The 22,998-nt window shown below is 38.7% G+C and overlaps 1 protein-coding gene and 1 long non-coding RNA gene across 5 annotated transcripts in view; one reads left to right on the top strand and one right to left on the bottom strand.

The window, feature by feature from the left end:
• The window catches only part of LOC309496038 (NLR family CARD domain-containing protein 3-like), a 39,578-nt gene extending 16,932 nt beyond the window's left edge, over positions 1-22,646 (top strand). Inside the window, exons 9-11 of one of the 4 annotated variants that reach the window (XM_082165964.1) lie at positions 6,994-7,167; positions 21,129-21,175; positions 21,750-22,646. In XM_082165964.1, the coding sequence (XP_082022090.1) occupies positions 6,994-7,167; positions 21,129-21,175; positions 21,750-22,297 (769 nt within the window). In that variant the 3' untranslated portion in view covers positions 22,298-22,646. The remainder of the gene's footprint in view (positions 1-6,993; positions 7,168-21,128; positions 21,176-21,749) is intronic. The other 3 variants (XM_082165966.1, XM_082165965.1, XM_082165967.1) reach the window with 3 other exon arrangements.
• On the bottom strand, positions 16,548-18,178 carry LOC309496177. Its single transcript, XR_014205034.1, has 2 exons — positions 17,243-18,178; positions 16,548-17,003 (listed from the first exon to the last, which is right to left on the bottom strand). It is a non-coding gene; the product is annotated as an uncharacterized lncRNA (long non-coding RNA).
• Positions 22,647-22,998: the final 352 nt, after the last annotated feature.

The raw sequence follows: 22,998 nt of genomic DNA, 5'->3' as shown, positions 1-22,998 counted from the left end.
TCTGTAGAATTTGGTCAGAACTACATTATGTAACTCTAATCTACTACTGTATTTTCAGTTGCCAGTTAAGGAGTTATATAGACTTCATCTTATAAAAAAATAAAATAAAATAAAACAGCAGTAAAAATAGCAATATTTGATTTATTAATAAAAGATTAATTTTATTAATAAAAATTTACTGAAAGAAGAGGTGTTTAAACACCACTTCCTCTTTAAAAAGGGGAGGAGACCGAAATAAACTCTGGGTTTACCGAAGAAAACCTGCTCCTGACCAGGTTAGGTTCACAGAGCTCACCATGGTAACTGACTCTGAGTATAAGTTACCTCTCTTTCAGAAACGGGCTTGACTTACTCTGCTTTTTCAGGTTTAACATACCTCCCATTCTGAAACAGAAAACTCAGAGTTTCCCTCATTTCAGGGTTAACATACTCAGAGTTTTCACTTAACCTCCTTTCTGAAACAGGCCCCTGATGAAATCCATGAATTCATTTACACACGAGCAAATCATGATCCTGTGTTTTCAGTGTGTCAGAGCGTCTCAGTTCACAGTAAATCATTGGTCTCAAACTGAGCTCCTTGAGGGTCACTGTCCTGCAGAGTTTAAATACAACCAGCTCCAAAACACCTGCCTGGAAGTTTTTAGTAATCCTGGGGCCCGTTCTTCGTACGTCGCTAACTCACTTAGCTGGATTTGATTGTTGGCGATTAGGCATGATCTTGGATTGTTTGGTTCTTCGACGCTCATCCTGAACTTGCTGTCATAGCAACAGGTGCGCAATCTTAAACCTGCTCGCGAGCAGGCTTATTTCATGTTAACAGGATTAGACTGCGGCTTCATAAGCGGAGCTGATACGGGAAGTCCAGCGCAGCGCGATAGTGCACTTTCAGAGATATATCTTTTTTTCTCGTGACTCGTGAGATTGTCGTTTACATTATTAATTTGTTGGAAATGCACATTTATTTTCAACTTGTCGGAGTCGGGCTTTAACTACAGCACAAACTGTTTGCATTGCCCTAAGATTATTTGCGAGTGGCTCTTTCCTTTACACTATTAGAGATGCGGAGAACTTGATGGAAAGTGCTGTCTGTCGTGTCATTCGGAGTTTACCTGGCGCTTTTAGGTTTAAAAAACAGTTTAGTTTTTTTTGTGGCATTTCCAAGCCACTTAAGACCCAATGTTGTAAAGCAGTTTTTTTAGGCTGACATAATTTTTTATGAAGATCATGCAATCATGACCATGCCGATTACAGATATATCACTCAGGCTTCACTAACGTGATTGGTACCATATATAGCTAGACCATAGGCTGCCATCAAGGCCTCAATGAAGGGGATTATGTGAACAGAAAGGGGGTTCACAATGTAAATGTGCTGCCCAGTTACTATTGTGATTCTTAATATTCCAGATTAGTAATATTATATCAAATTAAAAAAAGGCAGTTGACTAAAATCTTCCATATCACAAATGTGAAAGCAAAATGGCCAGGATCTGTGCATGACTTCAGAATTTTCAGAGATTCACATTATTTGAAAGTGGTAAGGAAAGTTCCACAATTAAATATCAAGCTCACTGTATTACATACACTTATGCTGATCCTAACAGAACTGCATTTCTTCATAGGTGATTATGACATGTTCCTGCCTGCAGACATGTGTTTTATGACCCCATTCCCTGACCCAAACCAGTTACAATGCAGCTCTAGCCAGGACAAGGGCACACAATGAAATGAACTTTGGCTAACTAAAGGGAAGATTTCAGTGTCTGATAAGTCTGAGGGTTGCACACCTGACAGGGCACTGTGACATTGTTGCATGTGCCATATTACACAACATTGCCAAAAAAAAAAAAAAACCTTCTCATTAAATGTTTAATAAAAGACAAATATGCTTAGTTCCTTGAGTTTTATTTCAATTGTTCTTTGTAAAGAAAAGCCAGTGGTCAAGTGCCTGCAACAAGAGATATTAGACACATGCCTCATGCAACAAATAAAAAGGAAAAGTTGGCTATACACTGCCCACCTGTAGGCCTATGTCTCCTCTGTCTGTGCAGACTCTTCTGTAGGCCTTTCTGTAGATGTGGAATCCTGCAACTTATATTGCAGCCATAAAGCATACAAGTATAAATTAAGTAAAGTTATTTATGCACTTATACTTTCTTTACTTTGGAAAGTTAGAAAATGTCCACTTACTGCACATATTTCAGCCACCACTTTATTGGGAACAGATACAAGTGTTGGTGTATTATGTAAAGGTGCACAAAAGAGGATAAAAAATAAAAAATATTTTTACATTAACATAAGTTAAAAGCAATTCATCATTACTCAAGATTTAACAGTTGAAATGACTATACGGCCTTAATTTAATGCAGCAAAAATTATTTTACAGTGTAGGCTACTAAGATCTTTTTTTTTCTCTTTTTTTTTGCCTTTTTCTTGGTTGCTTTTATAAACAGACAACCATTTATTTAACAGTGCCTTTTATAAAAGAGACTATAATATAGGCTAACTAAAAATTACCATTATGTAGAATATTTTTGTACTTCGCTTTTATTTGTTTCGATGTTCTAGTGTGGTGACTCTGACATTACAATGAACAAAGTAATTAAGCAATTATTAAAATACAAATATATAGGCTAATAACGTGATAAAATACATCTAACATGGCCACTTCTAACGGATTTAAATTGTCTGCTACTTTTTGCCAGCCCTCTCTCCTGGCTTTTGCAGACTTTGAGGTGTTCCCTGGCGTTTTAATTAAACATTAAAATTCAGAATAAACTTGGACTATTAGTTCTTGCTCTGCTGAGGAGAAAAACTGAGCGCGCTCTTTGGCCACGCTGAACAGCCAATAGCAGCGTTGCTGATCAATGTTTCTACTATCGATACATATCCCCTTTTCAACCAGCGCATGAACGCGCAATTATCTCACTAACTCAATCCAGCTATACTAATCATAACTGGCAGGTGTGTTCGAAGAACCTAATTAACCAGATCCGAGATTACCATTTGATCTCGGATGTTCTAAGCAACGTACGAAGAACGGGCCCCAGAAGTCTTTGATTAGCCGGATCAGATGTGTTTAATTCGGGTGGAGCTAAACTCTGCAGGGCGTTGGCCCTCGAGGAGCTGAGTTTGAGTCCACTGCAGTAAATGCTACTTCACAGAAAGTAAAAGTTTAAACAATGTAATCAAACACAGCAAGATTATGTCACATTTAGAACATTTAAATACTCATATTGTTTTTTTTCTAAAACTAAAAACTCCTAAACATGTCATTAGACTCCATTAATAATGGATGCCTGCCTCCAACCATTCGTCATTCTTGTATATCTTTGATTTTGAAAAAAGACAAAGACCCTCATGAATGTGGTTTGTACAGGCCAATCAGTCTTTTGAACGTAGATGTAAAGATACTGGGTAAAATGGTTGCAAAGCGTCTTGAGTTGATTTTACTGGCAATCATACACAACGACCAAACTGGTTTTATTCAAAACAGACTACGGTCTCAAAATATAAGAAGGGCATTGAATATAATTTATTCCTCTAATTCTCACCCATCAAAGGCTCTTCTGGACGCAGAGAAAGCCTTTGATCGGTTGGAATGGGATTACCTTTTCTGTGTGCTACAGAAATTCGGTTTTGGCAACACATTCATATCCTGGATAAAACTTTTATATTCCTCCCCAATATGTTCAGTATGTAATATTAGCGTAGACGCCATCCTTCTTATGATTTAACAAGCACATCAGGATTTATGGGAAGTGTTCCCGGTTTTGGCTGACCTAATCTATGCAGCCTAACATTGAATTATAGAAGTCTATAATTTGTTATGTGTATACTAGGCCAAAGATATGTGTTTTTAGTCTAGATTAGACTCCATTAATAATGGCTGCCTGCCTCCAACCCTTCGTCAGTCTTGTATTTCTTTGATTTTGACAAATGCTTTTTGCATTGGTAATTTAACCTTTGGCAATTGCCATTCGTAGTGAGCAGGCCATACAGGGAATTAGGAGAGCTGGTGCTGTTCACAACATTTCTTTACACAGCGATGATGTGTTGCTCTATATCTCTGATCCGGATATTTCTTTACCCCAAGTTTTGAGAATTAATAATTCCTTTAGCCTCTTCTCTGGTTATTGTCACGGTGTGGGTTTGTGTCTGGTTACTTGTTCTTGTCTGTCATGTAATTCCCTGCTTGTCATGTGATCCTGCCATGTGTTTTGTCCCATGTTCAGCTGTTCCCCGTTATGTTGATTAGTCTTCCCAGGTGTTTCAGTTTAACCACGCCCCCTTGTTATCTTGTTTATAACTTATCTTGTTTATAATTATTCTGCATATTTTTCATGTGATCATGGTATAAATATTGGGGGGTTGTAATGCATAAATTTAAATATTGGGGGGGTTATCTCCCCCCCAACCCCCCCACAAATTACGCCCCTGGCTTCAATGTTTAAAGTTGCTTCCCATAGTTTTAAATATTAAGGATTAATATTTACACGTAAGTGCATAGATCTTTTCAAGGCTAATTTTACCACGCTCCTCCAACGAGTGCAGAAAGATTTTACTCACTGGTCGGCCCTTCCCCTTTCATTGGCTGGACGCGTGAATTCGGTGAAGATGAACATGTTAACTAGATTTCTATATTTATTTTAATGTGTCAATTTTTATACCAAAATCTTTTTTTAAATCCCATCTCATCTTTTTTTGGGATCAAAGGACCAGCCAGAATCCGTAGAGAAATACTTCAGAAACCAAAGCTTGAGGGTGGGCTTGCCCTTCCTTAATTCTTATTTTACTACTGGGCAGCAAATATACACTCTACATTGTTCTGGTTTCAGAGTCATTTCAGGCTCAGTGACTGGGTCCCGGCTTGGATCGGTATTGAAGAGGGTTCCTGCTCCCCAGCCTCGCCTGCCGCACCATTGTATGGTCCTCTTACTGCCATCTTGCGCTGTCCTTACACCAATTCTATTGTCCGACAATCGTTACGGATGTTTGGTCCCAGTTCCGAACCCATTTCTGCCTTCAGTGCTTCCCAGTGTCTTCAACTATAAACCGTAACCCTTTATTCCCCCCTGACTTAATGACAAAGCATTTAATATTTTGCAGAGAGCAGGAATTTCAGCTGTCAATGATATTTACAATGATTTTTTACAACTGAAACAAAAATTCTCTCTCTCTTGTGCACAATTTTTTTTAGATATTTTCAGCTCAGAACTTTTGTTCAATTCATTTCCTGACTTTACGAATCTTCCAAAATCTTCACTAGATCAGATTCTTGAAGTAGCCTTAGATAAAAGGAGTGCATTGTCTACGATATACAGGCTGATTTCCTCCATCTCCAATTCCTCTCTCTCTTTTATTAGACAACCGTGGGAGTTGGATCTATGCCTCACATTTGATGATGAGACTTGGAACCAGATCCTGATCCGTGTTCATACCTCTTCTATTTGTGCTCGTCACAGTCTTATCCAATTGAAATTTATTCATCAAATTTACTGGACAAAAGTGAGGTTGGCAAAAATTAAGCCTGGTGTTGATCCTCTCTGTGATTGTTGCCATCAGGCCCCTGCTGATTCATTACATATGTTTTGGGTTATGTCCATCTTTAACTTCTTTTTGGCTATCAATCTTTAATTGTTTTTCTTCAGTGACAAAGAGACAGATTGAACCTTGCCCTTTGGTTGCACTTTTTGGACTTTCTCCAAATGTCACTGGCTTGTCTGGAAATGCTGCAAAGGCTTTTGCCTTCTCAACATTATTAGCTAGACGGCGCATTCTTCTGCTATGGAAACAAAATCTCCCTCCATCTTTTGATGACTGGCTGAGAGATGTTATGAGCTTCATATATTTTTCACTATTATCCTGTATATGTATCCTGGTATTATTCTAAAAGTTCAATAAACAGATAAAAAAAAAAAAAGTTAAGACATTTAAGGGAAATTAAGAATGTATTAGCAACTATAATTCATTGTAAATTAATGCATTTGAAATACTTGCAAATAATAATTTATTTTGAAATATGCACACATTCACTGTTATTTGTCTGACTGTTAATGTTTCCTGTCTAAATGTAAATGATATATTTTCTATTCAAAACAATGTAATTTTGAAAAAAAAAGTAATTTATTCTTAGATTCTTTTGGGAAACGCTGTAACAATTCCCGTAGTATACTGAGAATTTCACATTAAGCTAAATAATAGATCTTTTTAAGGAAGTAATTAAAGGAGGCAAAAAATAGTTACACACACACACACCATTCGTCCAAGCACCAAAGTGTATTTACACAGCGTACCAAGACAAAATAAACACAGGGTATGAATGTTTTCATATGAGTGCAGATGTATGGGCAGATAATAGTTCTTAGTCCATAATGTATACAAAGTTGAATCAGTCTCACCGTTAAGGCAGATAATGTCCGCGAGCAGCTACGTGAAGGCAGATAATGTCCGTGAACAACGTGGAGAAGGCAGATAATGTCCGTGAGCAACTTCGAGACGGCAGATAATGTCTGTGAGCAACTTCGAGAAGGCTTATAATGTCTGTGAGCAACTTCGAGAAGGCTTATAATGTCCGCGAACAGCCTCGTAAAAGCAGGTTAAGTCCATTTTAAATCCTCAAAGGCGAACCAACAACATATTACAGCCCCAACCACTAGCACACTCAAAAAATCCCGGGGTTTTTGATACAAACAATTGCTACCCCATGCCGGTCTGTGTCTGGACCTCCCCCCCCACTGCCTTCCTATAGGATGACTTGTTGATGCACTAAGCGAGGTAACCCTCGAATCTCGCGAGAGTTCCTCACAGAGTTAAAGACCCATACACATAAAATCAACATCCCATGAAGACATTACAATGACCGTATAAGGACACAATAGAAATAACCTAGCCCTTATGAGGTGTAGCTACAACGCAGACAAGGTCAGTGTGTGATAGTAACACCTGATTGCCAAACTAATGTCATGTGGACTGTTCTTGTATGTCTTTGTAGATTGTCTGGCTGTATGGTGACAGAGGAAGGCTGTGGTTATGTGTCTTCAGCTCTGAGTTCAAACCCCTCACACCTGAGAGAGCTGGATCTGAGCTACAATCACCCAGGAGATTCAGGAGTCAAGCTGCTCACTGATAAACTGGAGGATTCAAACTACAGCCTGGATAAACTCAAGTATGTAGAGCATGAAGAGTTGATTAACCCTCTGGGGTCTAAGGTGTTTTTGGGGTCCTTGAGATGTTTTGACATGCCCTGACATTTGTGCTTTTTTCAGTTGCTTATAAACATATTAATGGCAAAGGTGTAATTACACTCTATCACAAACAGGGCTACCATAATATGTGAGCAACATGTATGTACATGTTTGTATTTTTGAGAGAATAATTTTTATGCATGGTTATTGAAAAAACAAAAAATGAAAGTTTCTGAAATAAGGCCACAAAACACATACTAAATATGTGTCCATAAGACTGAATAATGCATTTTGTCGCCTAGAGTTTTTTTCTTCAAAATGATGTGAAAATCATCCTGCCTAATCATTCACATAAAACAATACGTTGATTTAAATTTTGTAAGACACTTTTTGTTTGGAAAGGCAATATGCGGGTGGGCGTAAACGATCCAACACCATCATGAATATTGAGTGGTTCACACCTGAGAAGTTCACACCCATAATTAGCCTTTCATTCACGTGTGTCACTGAGCCACAAGAAAGAATGCAAGGACAAAATAAATAAATAAATAAATATATATATATTTAACATGAGCAGAAATTGGCAACATTATAAGCTTATTTGATGTGGCAGTATTTTACAGTAAAAACTTTATAATCTATCCGATTTTTGTAGTCGATTTTTACTCATCTCTGTATAGCAATAGAGTTTGGTAAAAGCTGTTCATTCATTCACACACAGAAGCGCGATTCATATTTAAACAGTCTTTTTGCGTGTACAGACACTTGCGATTAGAACAAAGCAAATACTGAACTGACCTATTCCTCAGCTGGATCCGTTGATCCTCGAAATGAAACTTCCAGCACTTCTGAGGTAAATTTTCCAGGATTATTATTAAGATAGTATTATTCCTCACAGCGTTGTGAAGTCTAAAAGTGAACTCGCGGTGTATGTTATCCAGCTGATGTGGGCGTTTTTACAGGTTTGTATGGGATCGCCTCAGATCATTTGTGTTTGAATAGCGCGCGCTCTCCGTGGGTGGGGTCACATTAAAACTTAATGAGCTGAGATGAGAACGACTGACATCTCTCTCTTTTCATACAGATTACATAAACTGAAAATATTTGTTTTTTTATAAAAAAATACTTCATTTAAAAGAAGAGAATTCAAGCTTCATGCCTGTGTGTCTGTATGCCTGTTTGACTGAGTATTCGCTGAGTTATAGTTCATTTTCGGACGCGTTTCAGAATGGACTACACTGACAGAGAGTAGGCAGAACTTGCATCATGTTTATTTTTCTTTATTTGGCAAAAAGCACAACACTTTGTTTTTATTGTGAGTATACACACAAAAAATGCACACTTAACAGGATCGATTGATGTATGAAACTTGTTTGTAAGATCAAAGTCAACAGAGTATTTTGAGTCTCTCTTGCACTGATAAAAAAAGCGAGCCTATCGCGCCGGCGTGATAGCCGACCTCAGGGGGTTAAACAACTCCAAAACACAGCATTTCAATCTTTACTTATTACTCACATTACTACATTTACAAACGTTCTCATTGAGAATGTACAGAGGTTTAGCTCTAGTTATGCTACGGGGCTGTTGAATGCTTCATTCTGATTGGCTGACGAACATTATAAGGTGTGCAATAATTTACAGTAAACGCACAGGTAAAGTAGTTCTAGGCAGGTACTGACTGCATTACAGTTCCATATCACTTTGCAAAATGATTTCAGTTATTTCAGCGGTCCTGACAGCCTACAACAGCAAAAGAACCAAAACCCACAAAGACATTTCCATGATTTTCCTACAAAATTATTTATTCACTTTATCCCGCTCTCCCATAAAAACGCACAAACACAGTACACACACACACACACACACACACACACTCATACAAGTGCACAGAAATTTGTTGTCAGCGCTGCTCTGCGATTCCATCAGTAAAATAGTTTTGCAACTTATGAAGTATGTCTGAAAGGGGGACTGTGTTAGGTGAGGTCCAGTGGGTGACGCATGTGTACATACCCGACTTTTCTTATTTCAAAATATATTAATTGGCATTTTGAGCAGATACAACATCTTGTATATATAAAAATTAAATGAACCACAGCTCTGCTTTTCCCTCCTCTGCCCTCAATGCTCCAAGTACAACCACACTACTGTAACGGTGGCACGCCCTTAATTTTGTTTGGAAATTAATTCCCTAAAATAGCTTAAGCAAATTCGGGCGCCAGGCAGAATTAAATCCACCAAAATAATTCAATGTAATAAATGAACCCAGAATACTTTCCACCAATTACACAATTTTAGATTACGTAATGAAATTTGTTTACACACACAATAAAAAAAAACACACAATAAATTCAATAACAAATCAAATTGTAATATTCAAATATCAAAACAGAAAAGACAAATTTTCACACGAAGAATCAATGCAAATACACGAATCAAACACACAAATCAAAAGTCTTTTGATGCGGTGCATTGTAGGAGATTATTAGTTAAAAAAAAGGAGTTCGTTAATAAAAAAAAAAAAAGAAAAAAAAAAGTTCCAAAACATCAGTTTCTCCCCGAAAAAAAGGAAACAAAACAAATAAATAAAGCACGCTTTTGCAGTGAAGAGTACAGGGTGTGTGCGTGGTAGGTGTGTGTATGTGTGTGTGTTTGTGTGCGGGGCGCAAATGGCTCTGCGCATGGGAGCTTGAGTTTGTAGTCAGAGAATTGCTTGTCTTTAGTGAGTACCTGCAGTGAGTCGGTCGGCAGTCTAGGAATCACCAGGGAGAGGACAGGAGATCTAAAGACGAATAATCCCTCTTTGTCCACTGAACCTGAACACGCATCGAGGTAAAACACCCACGGGTGGATCCAGCAACACTTTGCAGGCGCCTTCGGTAACGCAGGAACAGACGCTCAGTCAGCACACAGTCTCAGAAGTGAACCTGCAATTTTTCGTCGTTCGTGCCAGGCAACACGCTGTACTCGTCAACAAAACAAGCGCTCTGTAGTCTCTGCTAGAAAGTTCCAAAAGCCAGGTCGGCGCTGGTAATCCTGTTTGATTCAAATCTGCCCGCGACTAGACTCTGCAGTCTCTTTTCGCACACTCAATGCAATTCAACACATCATTAATATCTCTCCCGCTGCTCCTTCCACTTCCGCTTTTATTCGTTTATTTCCTCTGAAGATCCTCCACACCCCTCTCCTGATTGGCTCTTGCATTTTCATATACAATTAAACTGTGCGGTTCATCCCGAATCCGTCACACTACACATACAATACATATAACAATAACAATAAAAATACTATAAGTGTAATAGTTAAACAATACAATAAATGTACAAAATAATAAAATACAATGCAATTTAAACAAAAGGATAAAAAATAAATAATAATAATAATAATTATATATATATATATAGTTTATCCTCGTCTGTGTTTTCAAGTGTGACATCAATGGTATCAATATAATTTAACAAAGGTTTCCATGTTTTATGAAAGTTTTTTTTTCCAGCTTTAAACAAAGATAATTTCTTTTATCCATCTATCATATGAAGGAGGGCATGTATGTTTCCACTTAAAGAGAATGAGCCTCCTGGCCAATAGTGCAGTAAAATAGTGTAGTTTGGCATTGGTGTTAGAGCTTAGATTCTCTGCCCGAGCCCGAGCCCGGACTCGACCCGACCCGACCCGCGGGCCGGGCCGGGCCGATATTTCCCGCCACTGTCCTCGGGCCGGGTCGGGTCGGGCCCTTGATAAAGCACGTCACGTGTCATGCGCAGGCAGCGTCTCGTCCACTCGCACTCGCAGTTTCGCACGCGTGACGCATCACTCCTGCTGTGCGTGCTGTACTATTCTGTAGCTTAAGTGCTTGAAGAAGCAAAGAAAAAAATTAAAACAGGAGAATTAACTTTGAGCAAGTTTGGAGGAAAATCGGAGGTATGGCAACATTTTAAACTAGTCCTGGGGAGTGACAACATATGTGTTGGCTTTGTCTCGTGCATTAAATGCGGCACGCTGCTCGCTTATATGACAGCAAAAAAACGGGGACTTCGACGATGAACAGACACATGAAGCAGTCTTGCCATGACAGAAATAAATTATGATAGTAGTCCCTCGATGTCCTCTTTTGTTACTTTTCCGATCCATTCAATTATTTCTGAATAAACAAACAACGCAGTTTACATGCTTCTTCCTTGTCGCATTATTCATTGAGATAATAATTAATAAATGCACGCACACTTATGAACGTGATAAATGTTACAGATAGCATGTTTTACTATGCACAAACAAATGCCTTTCAACTTACATGTGCAAAATTCAGAATTAAATGAATGTGCTGCAATTTGTTCAAAAAGAAAGTCTAGCCTACGTGTTTTAGCCATTGAATAAGCACATTTAGTTTCAAGTTTGTTAAGTTTTGTTTTGAAGAAAGCTTTTCTTTAAAGTGAATTTCGTTTAGTATAAATTGTATTTTAATTTTAATACATTTTTCATCAACCAATTGCCTATAGATTTAATACATAAAAAGCAATTTAGCAGACAAATAATCATGACATGGAGTCGCCGGCGCGCCGCGGTCACTTACACCATTTGAAACTTGCGCTGTCACCGAATTTACAAATGCACATCTTGCTTGTTGCAGTTGCTCACACACATATTATGTTGAAATAACAATATGTTGAAGTAACATTATTAATAATAATTAATCTTTAAGAATATTTGATTGAATGCTGAATGTTGTGCTTGTTCAATTTAATCAAATTAAAGCTTTAATTGTGATAATTAAAATAATTGAATATTTAATATTGAGTGTTGGTCAATTTTTGCTCATTTATTAATAGTATTTTTATAATAATATAGGCCTATATAACTGCGCAGCTCCCCCCTGTAGCCTAAATGATAGCACATTAAAAAAATTTATTATTCTGGCGCCGCCCCTGGTTATAACGGCCCACATATTAAAAATGGTCGGGTTTAAATCGGGCTCGGGCTTATAATTACAGTGAACGTGTCGGGCCGGGCCGGGCTCGGACACAACGGGCTCGGGCTCGGGTAGGGTCGGGCTTGATTTGTTGGGCCCGATCTAAGCTTTAATTGGTGTAGTGTAGTGTATTCTATGAAGAATCTTGCTTTGCATCAAACTGTGCCGGGCGCATATAGAGGAAGAATGTACTAAATCTATTTTATAATCCCACTCTATTTCAAGTATAGTGAACCCCAGCTCTTGTTCCCAAGTATTTTTGAGTCAAATAGAGGGGTCAAGATTTAATCAATCTATTAATTCAATAATTACAGAGATTAGCCCTTTTCTGTCTAACTAAGAGAGAGAAGGGTGTCCATTTTATAATCAGGAGGAAGATTAGAAAACTGGGGACACTGATTTTGTACAAACCGTCTGATCTAGAAGAAGCGAAAAAGATATGTTTTAGGAAGATCAAACTTTTCTGAAAGTTCTGAAAAGGATCAAAATAATCCTTTATCATAAAGGTCCTTGATGATACTGAGACCCCTAGAATTAACGAAATGGGAAGAGAGGACCACTTCTCTATACTCCCTTATAAACATATTTTAAAGAATTAAGAAACATTCTAAAGATATCTGTGTTTTTAGTGGTGAATACGCCTAGATATCTGAATACAAATACAAAATACTTTTATTTTCACAACAATAATTATTTGAAATATATAAAAACTGTTGACTCAGGGGGCAAGAGTTTACACCACTTCGTTGTGCACCAGACCAAAAATAAAGAAAACAAACAAACAAAAAACGACTTTCAGGCTGAGGCTTACCAGTAGGGCGGCTAGCTGGGCAGTGAGTATCCTAAGACCACACCACTCACCAAATTCTACTCCACACAAACACTCACTCTCACACGCGCTAAGTGAAGGAAACGCAGGTGCCAACGGCAAAACACTTGGTGAAGGAAACACCACCACCAAAAGTGCAAGGACAGCTAGCTTCCCTACACCGGGGGCCTTCAGCTCCTGAAAGAAACAACAACAAAAAAACAGTATACTTCACAATTAGCCGCAGACACTTGTATCAACAAGTTATAGTAGACCAAGTTCAAACTATAAAGGAGGTCAACACTTGACTAATTACTGGCCACAGAAGTTAAACAGGCTGGTGTGACCCAAGGGGCCCTATTTTAACGATCTGAAACGCAAGTGTCAAGCGCAAAGCTCAAGTAACTTTGTGGGCGGGTCTCGGCGCTGTTGCTATTTTCCCAGCGGGATAAATGACTCTTGTGCCAGGCGCAAATCTAAAATGGGTTGGTCTGAAGTAGCTTCATTATTCATAGGTGTGGTTTGGGCGTAACGTGAAATAAACCAATCAGAGCGTCATCTCACATTCCCTTTAAGAGCAGACGCGCTTTTTCCATAGCGGATTGCTATTGTAACGGCGGATTTGCCAGGCGCACGCCAGGAGCGGTTCACAGCCAAGGAGAGCAACGCTCTCGTCACGGCCGTAAAAGAGAGAAGTTACATTGAAATGGAGAAACCCACCCAAATTAACTTCGGTTAAACAGGCGTATGATAATTTGGGTAAATGTGTAAGCTAGATGTATGCTTTTATAATAAATTGTCTATCTATCTATCTATCTATCTATCTATCTATCTATCTATCTATCTATCGTAATAATGTATGATTTGCAAAACTGATGCTTCTGTGTAGATGAGATAATCAAAGTGTATGTGCGTTGTGCACACGCTACATTGATTATGGCCAAGCATGCGCCCTTAAAATAGCATATGAATAACATGTGCAACGCGCCACATACTTTAAACTATTTTTTTCCTGGTTAGTGGCGCAATTGTTTTCTAAACCTGCAAAATAGCATGAAGGAACGTTTGCGCCGGAACACGCCTCCTCTTTGCGCTGAACCGCCCCCGGGAGCGCAAGTGTATTTCCTAACTTACCGACGTGCTTCTGTGGAGGGAAAAGTCCGCTTTGCGCGGGTGCAAAATAGAAATGATACATGCGTCGCTGTACAAAGTCACTTGCGCTGGGTGCAAGATAGGGCCCAAGGAGTTTACATCAAATTGCCATTGAAGCCTAGACACAAACAGTGGAGCAGCCAACTGCTATAAACAAAAACACAACAAAATAAGTCAGACAATACAAAATGAAAACAACTATTAATTGGACAAACAGATTAAATCACATGAAATAAAAGTAATTAATGAAAACAGAAACTTGACAACTATTGCTGGGCTTCCACTAAATGTTCAAATCAAAATGTTTAGACAAAAGAGATTTGCTATTCTCAGGTACAGAATGTAACTCACTTTTCCACAGTCCCTAGGAAAAGCACCGACCAAAGAAAGCAAAAATGATAAACAAACAAACTGCTGATGGCGACGTAACAAAAGGTGGGACTAAATTACACCATTAATGGTACGTCTCACGTTAAATGACGGCTCTGAGATTAGCCACTCATCACTTAGGCCACCAGCATTGGCGTAAAGCAATCTACAAATACTAAATAAACTAAAGAAAAACAAATCAGAGGGGACGTGTCAAAACAATACCGAAACGGTCACATCGTAGTATAAATGGCAGCAGAACAAACTGTGCAGTCTAACAACGTTGTCTAGGGAGCATTTGCCCCGCAGTCCACAGAGACTCACGAGCGGATTGACGCACTAAAAATAGACAAAATTAATGAATGAATTTGAAAACACCCAATTCATAATGCTAAAGTGGTTAGATATACATACCCAATAGTAGATCATAATAGGCAAACCGCAAATGTAGGCAAGGCAAGGCAAGTTTATTTATATAGCACATTTCATACACAATGGCAATTCAAAGTGCTTTACATAGAAGAAATTAAAATAATAAAAAGAAATAAGAATAATTAAAACAGTAAAAATAAAATAAAATGAAATACAGTACAGTACAGTCGGACGAACAGGGGCACAGTGCTCATTCAGTAAATGCATAGCTAAACAAAAGTGTTTTGAGTCTGGATTTGAATGTGACCACTGTAGGAGCACATCTGATCTCTTCTGGAAGCTGGTTCCAGCTGCGGCTGGCATAATAGCTGAAAGCAGACTCACCATGCTTAGAGTGAACCCTTGGTATTTCTAGCTGATATGATCCTAATGATCTGAGTGATCTGTTGGGTTTATATTCAGTGAGCATATCTGCAATGTATTGAGGTCCTAGGCCATTGAATGATTTATATACCAGTAATAATACTTTGAAATCAATCCTAAATCTAACTGGGAGCCAGTGTAAAGACCTGAGGACTGGTGTGATAGGTTCATATTTTCTGGTTCTGCTCAGAATCCTGGCGGCAGCGTTCTGTATGAGCTGCAACTGTCTTATGGTCTTTTTGGGAAGGCCAGTGAGGAATCCATTACAATAATCCACCCTGCTGGTGATGAAAGCATGCACAAGTTTCTCTAAGTCTTGTCTGGAAACAAAGCATCTAATTCTTGCAATATTTTTTAGATGATAGTATGCTGATTTAGTTATTGCTTTGACATGACTACTGAAACTAAGGTCTGACTCTAGTGTCACACCAAGATTTCTGACTTGATTTTTAGTTGTTTGACCCCTGGAGTGAATGTATGCGTTCACCTTGAGAACTTCATCTTTGTTTCCAAACGCAATGACTTCAGTTTTATCTTTGTTTAACTGAAGAAAGTTTTGGCACATCCAACTGTTGACTTCATCAATGCATTGGCACAGGGAGTCAATTGGGCTGTAATCGTTAGGCGATAGGGCTAAGTACAGCTGTGTGTGTCGTCTGCATAGCTGTGGTAAGCAATTTGGTTCTTTCTCATTATTTGGCTCATTGGGAGCATATACAGGTTGAACAGGAGTGGCGCAAGAATTGAGCCTTGAGGGACTCCGCATGTCATGGATGTCCACTCAGACTTATGGTCTCCTATACTCACATAATAACCTCTCCCATCTAAGTATGACCTGAACCATTTTAGGACTATCCCAGAAAGCCCCACCCAGTTTTCCAGCCTGTCAAGAAGTATGTTATGATCGACAGTGTCAAATGCAGCACTGAGGTCGAGTAGTACCAGCACTGATAATTTGCCTGAATCAGTATTTAAGCGAATATTGTTTATTATCTTTATGAGCGCTGTCTCTGTGCTGTGGTGCGGTCGGAAACCAGATTGAAAATTGTCAAAGTATCCATTCGAGCTTAAGAATTTGTTCAGCTGATTGAAGATAACTTTTTCTATGATCTTGCCTATGAAAGGAAGATTTGAGATCGGTCTATAGTTGCTTAATATGGTCTTATCCAGATTGTTCTTTTTCAGGAGGGGCTTGACAACTGCAGTTTTCAGGGAGTTTGGAAAACTCCCAGAGAGAAGTGAGGCATTTACCACTTCTAGAAGATCTGCTTCTAAACTGTTTAACACACTTTTGAAAAAAGATGTGGGAAGTGTGTCAAGAGCGCATGTTGATGTTTTAAGGTGCTGTACGGTTTCTACCAAAATTTTGCCATCAATTTTATTGAAATCAGACAAAGTTACTACTTTTTCAGGTGGTCTGATCTGTCTGACCCCAGCGCAACTCAATGATGTGCAGATCACCTTTCTGATATTATTGATTTTGTCAGAGAAGAAAGAAGCAAACTCACTGCACTTGCTGTTTGAGAGCATTTCACTGGGAATCTGGCTTGGGGGGTTTGTCAGTCTCTCTACAGTAGCAAAAAGAGTGCGTGTGTTGTTTAAATTGCAGTTTATAATATTTGAGAAGAAAGTCTGTCTAGCTTTGCCTAGTTCCATATTGAAAGCATGAAGGCTGTCTTTGTAGATGTTATAATGGACTACAAGCTTTGTCTTCCGCCACATGCGCTCTGCTTTTCTGCATTGTCTTTTCATATTTTGCACTGCTGTTGAGTTTCTCCAAGGTGCTTTTTGTCTGCCACTCTTCTTCCTGACTTTCACAGGAGCAATATCATCAATTGCACTTTTAACTTTTGAGTTAAAAGAATCAAGGAGAAAATCAACAGAGTCAGCAGATATGCTTGGTGTTAAGGATATAGCCTTCATAAATAGTAAACTAGTGTTCTCATTTAAGCATCTCTTCTTGACAGACAGATCTAGCTTCAGTGGCAGGAGAGATCAATATATCAAAGAAAATACAGAAATGATCAGACAGTGCTACATCCTTAATAACAATCGATGAAATGTTTAGACCCTTACTGATAAGTAAATCTAGAGTGTGTCCATGATTGTGTGTGGGTCCATGTACATGCTGAGTCAGATCAAAAGTTTTTAAAACAGTTTTGATTTCTTTTGCCATATTGTTTTCTGCATTATCTATGTGAATGTTAAAATCTCCAGCAATGGCAAAACAGTCAAGCTCTGAGGTAATTGTTGATAACAGTTCTGTAAATTCCTCAGCAAAGGCTGGAGAGTATTTTGGAGGCCTGTAAATAATGATGAGTAAAATGCGTGGAGCACCTTTTAATACAATACCCAGATATTCGAAAGACGTGTAGTTCCCAAATGATATTTGCTTACATTGATAGATATCTTTAAAAAGAGCAGCTAGACCCCCACCTCTCTTAACAGCTCTGCAGACACTCATAAAAGTAAAGTTAGGAGGGGATGTTTCATTTAGGATTGTTGCACTGCAGCTGTCTTCTAGCCAGGTTTCATTTAGAAGCATAAAATCCAGGTTGTTTGTGGTTATTAAGTCATTGACTAGAAGTGATTTATTTTTAAGTGAGCGGATGTTTAAAATTGCTAACTTAACAGTCTTACTTTTTTTCCTACACCAATCTTAGTTAGACGTGCAATAGGCACCAGATTAGTTGAGTTTGCTGTACGGCTATTGAAGGCCTTAGACTTTCTATCTTGTAATAGAACAGCAATAGAGAAAGAAAAATGTACAAGTGTTCCATCTGATCACACACATGAGCTGCACTATGATGGAAGCATAGGTTACCGGGGATCACACCAGAACAAACATTAGTCCGTTGGAATAGACATACCTGTGATAAAGACAGCCTGCACCCAAAAGCATAGTCGCACCAATCCGGACCCTAACCTGGCTAAAACAAATGCATCCCCACTTTAATAGTGCATGTGTACTAGCAGCAACATTAGCCTAACAGCTAGGTACATACCTCCCGCAGAACTGCGCGCTCACCCACACAGAAACGACCGTGACAATGTGTGTAAGAGGAGGAAGAGTGTGTGTGTAAGAGGAGGACAAGGAGGAAGAGTGTGTGTAAGAGGAGGAAGAGTATGAGTAAGAGGAGGACGAGGAGGAAGAATATGAGAATGAGGAGGACGAGGAAGAGCAGGTGTGTAAGAGGAGGAGGAAGGGGAAGAAGACAAGCAGTCTCGGATGAAATTGGTGCCACTCTAGTTGTCCATGTCCACGGTGTGACCATGAGGGAGGCTGGGCAACGAGTACAGCCAAACTTGAGTCGCTTCACCGTCGCCTCCATCATCAGAGCCTTCAGGGAGGAGTCACTGAATAAGAGACCAACATTTCCAGTGTCTTTGATGAGGTTTATTCTCTTCAAGAAAAGGCCAGCAGTCGTACAGTCACACAGAGTGATTATACAGTGTGACGGTGAAGGGAGGGCATCCTTCCTCCTTTATAGTCCTGACAGAATGTTGTCTTTCTAGGCCAATGCAGGTGTTTCAACCATACGTGGAACATTCTTAGACGTGTTCATCATACAGTTTTTTCTTCAACTGCTTACACACATTTTCAAACCGTTGCCTCTTTTTTTCAAAACTTTACACACAAATCCAAGAATTGCACACACAAAATGCAAAATGCCTCACATCTCTTGCAAAATTAAGCACTGCATTCAAAATATCACAAACATCACAAAAGCAAACATCTGTCTTACGCTGCAAACACCTTTGCCATAATATTATATTTTGGATATATCATACACACACAGTTATTCAGAACCTACTGTAAAGCTCTTCTTTCATGAGCTTCTATTTACATTTCTGTACAAGTCAAGACTGAAAGAATTGGCTGAGAGATGTTGAAAAATTCACGGTAAACACGAAAGTAAGATTGAAACCAAACAATTAATTTTTTTACTGTAAGCGTTTGTGGTTTTGAATACAGTATTACACAGACCTACAGTATAACTCGACCTTTGACCTTTTCTTCTTTTTGACCTATTCTAAAGCCATGATTGCTTGGAGTTCAGTGAAGCAATGAGTGTTTGCACGTGTGAGGAGTGTGTGTGAGGCACTGATGAATTAGTGTGGCTTTTTTTTTTTCTCATAGTGTCTGTTTGTACTTTATTTTTTTACTTTTTTCGAAACAAATACAAAACCACAACAACAACATTTACAATGCATGTGCACATCTTCATCTTTACATACTCTTGTGTACACCAGTACAAACAAAATGTATATTCCGAGCACATACCCACATACACTGGTCACCAGGGATAACTTCTATTACATTCATGATCACATGATTCAACTTCTGCCGTACAGTTTTGTTAAGGGTTACATATCCAACACCTTCCATTGGTTCGAAGTCAAAAATGGTTCACTAGTTTTGTTATTTATTGTTATTATTATTATTTTCATTTTTTTTAGCGTACCTTCTTCCTCATATGTACATGTCATGAGGGACCTTAGATTACAGATGTAGTATTTTCATCTCTTTTCAACCATTTCCGCCAGTATGAAGCAATACTTTTAGTTGGTTTTCTTAATGAAAAAGTCAGAGATTCCATATTACACACATCAGTTACAATCTCTTGCCATTCGACTATCGATGGGTGATCTTCTTTGAGCCATTTCCTTGTAATGGCCTTCTTACTAGCTGCTAGCAGTATATTAGAAAGATAAGTGTCCTCCTTTGTCATTTCTGAAAGAATGATGCCCAAGTACATTGTTTTAAAGTCACATTCCAGATTCAACCCCATTATTGCATTCATCTCTCTAGTCAGATCCTCCCAATAGGTATGAATTATGTTACAGTCCCAAAAGATGTGAAAATGGTCAGCCAGTATATTTCCGCATTTTCTCCAGCATTCACCAGTTTTTGGATTCCCAGTTTGTAGATACTTTACTTTGGGGGTTATGAAAAACCTTATTGTATTTTTCCAGACAAATTCTCTCCATGAATCTGAACTTGTTGTACTGATCTGTGTTTTACACATAGTTAGCCATTTTTCTCCTGTTATACTTATATTGGCTTCCTTTTCCCACTTTTGTTTCACATAAGTTGTCGAGTAATTTTTTGCTGACATTAAACAGGTATAAATTCTTGATACTACTTTTTTATTCGACTTCTTTTTATATGCATCTATAAATATGTGCACTATTGTGGAACCAGCTTCTTCCACATCCTTTATATTCTTGTTGAAGTAATCTCTAACTTGAAGATATCTGAAAAAATCTTGTTTATCTAAGTAGTATTTCTGGGAAAGTTGTTGGAAGCTCTCTATTCCACTCTCAGAAGAGATTAAGCAAAAAGATGTTATACCTTGTGAGCTCCATTGTTTAAATCTCAGATCCAGTTTTGCTGGTCTAAATTGTAAGTCATGTTCCACCCATCTTAATATTCTTCCCTGTCTTTCAGTTTTAGGATTTTTTAGTAGTGTGGCATTTTGATAGGTTGTGTTTGAAAAAGGAAATCAAGATAGCAGCAAGATTTGTAGCATCTCTCCACATCCTGAGGGACGACCAGAGCAGCAAACTTCCAATAAACACACACTCACTCACAACCTAACACACCCCATCAGACACACACACACACACACACACACACACACACACACACACACACACACACACACACACACACGTATATAATGTTCAATTCCAAGCTCAGTTTATATATATATATATGTATATATATGTGTGTGTGTGTGTGTGTGTGTGTGTGTGTGTGTGTGTGTGTGTGTGTGTGTGTGTGTGTGTGTGTGTGTGTGAGAGAGAGAGTGAGTGTGTTTACTGAGTAACTGTCACTGTGTGTTTTGTAGTGTGGATCATGGAGGAGAGATCAGGATAACAGCAGGACCACGAAAATGTACGTCTATACACACACACACACACACACACACACACACACACACACACACACACACACACACACACACACACACTCTCTCTCTCTCTCTCTCTCTCTCTCTCTCTCTCTCTCACACACACACACACACACACACACACACACACACACACACTCACTCTCTCTCTCTCTCTCTCTCTCTCTCTCTCTCACACACACACTCTCACACACACACACACACACACACACACACACACACACACACACACACACACACACAGTACGAAGAGTTTTGAAAATGTAATATTTGCTTGTGAAAATTGTGACAAAGCAATTAAAAAAACTGTAAAAGATCAGAGTTTCATAATTCCTGATTTTAGAAATATTTGAACATAAGAATCCCATCTTTTCTGTTTGGTAACCATGGCGATTTCAGTCAGAACCTCATTCAGGACAAAAGCTGTTACAGAATGATATTTCTTTAGTGCTTTATTATCATCGGTTGCTTACAATCCTAAATGAACTAGTCAGATCTGAAATGAAGACTCAAGATAGAAAGTTTCTGTAATTCACTGATGTGTTTTCTCTCCATCAGATTCTCATCAGCTCACTCTGGATCTGAACACAGTGCATACACACCTCCGTCTGTCTGAGGAGAACAGAGTGATTACTGTCACTTACCCAGATCACCCGTATCCTGATCATCCAGACAGATTTGATACTGTGTTTCAGGTGTTGTGTAGAGAGAGAGTGTGTGGACGCTGTTACTGGGAGATTGAGTGGAGTGGGAGAGGTGTGAGTATATCAGTGTCATATAAGAGCATCAGGAGGAAGGGACGGGAGAAAGAGAGCGAGTTTGGACGTAATGATCAGTCCTGGAGTTTGTTCTGCTCTTCCTTCAGTTACTCATTCAGACACAATAACACAGTGACTGAACTCCCTGTAAAGCCCATCAGCAGGAGAACAGGAGTGTATGTGGATCACAGTAGAATAGGAGTGTATGTGGATCACAGTGCAGGAACTCTGTCCTTCTACAGCGTCTCTGACACACTGAGCCTCATACACACAGTCCAGACCACATTCACACACACACTCTATCCTGGGTTTTGGGTTGGTTCTGCATCATCAGTGAAACTGTGTTGATGAATGAGAACAGACTGATGAGAGATTCTACCCATAATGCTTTGAGCTGCATGATAAATCAGTAACAGTGAGATGTTCTAGAGTCTCTTATTGTCTCTTCATTACATTAATAACACAGCTGAACTTCTGTCAGTGAAATAAAGAGAAACAGACAATGATACACAGAGAAGAGAGAGGAAATATGAGACAATGAGACTCACTGAAACATGTCTGGATGATACTAAACTAGACTTTCAACTCTAAACTCAGTTTAAGACATTCAGAGATGTTTTATCTCAACTTCTCGATCTGTTCAAAACATGATTCCTCTGCTTTGGGTTATGTGTGTATTATTAAACATGATTCCTATGCTGTGGGTTATGTGTGTATTATTAAACATGATTCCTCTGCTTTGGGTTATGTGTGTATTATTAAAGACGCTTCTGATGTACTGTACTAAACCTGTTAGTGGGGGTTTCTGGATTGATCTTTATCTTTTCATTATTATCTTTGTTTTATTTTTGATGTGTGATTGTTTATGTATTTTACTTTTCTGATTGTTTGTCTCTCCGTTGCTGTAAAAATTCAATAAATAAATCATAAAACAGAGACATTTAAAGATGATGTCAGATGTTAATGGAGATGACGATTTTGCAATTATACTGCCTTGATTAATGCTTGATTTGCTTTAGAATGATGTAACCTAAATAGTAATGATGCTT

This window comes from Leuciscus leuciscus (genome assembly GCF_965113295.1).
Source record: "Leuciscus leuciscus genome assembly, chromosome: 4".
NCBI lineage: Eukaryota > Metazoa > Chordata > Actinopteri > Cypriniformes > Leuciscidae > Leuciscus > Leuciscus leuciscus.
Note: the sequence above shows the minus strand (reverse complement) of the source record. Positions and strands in the feature narration are given on the sequence as shown.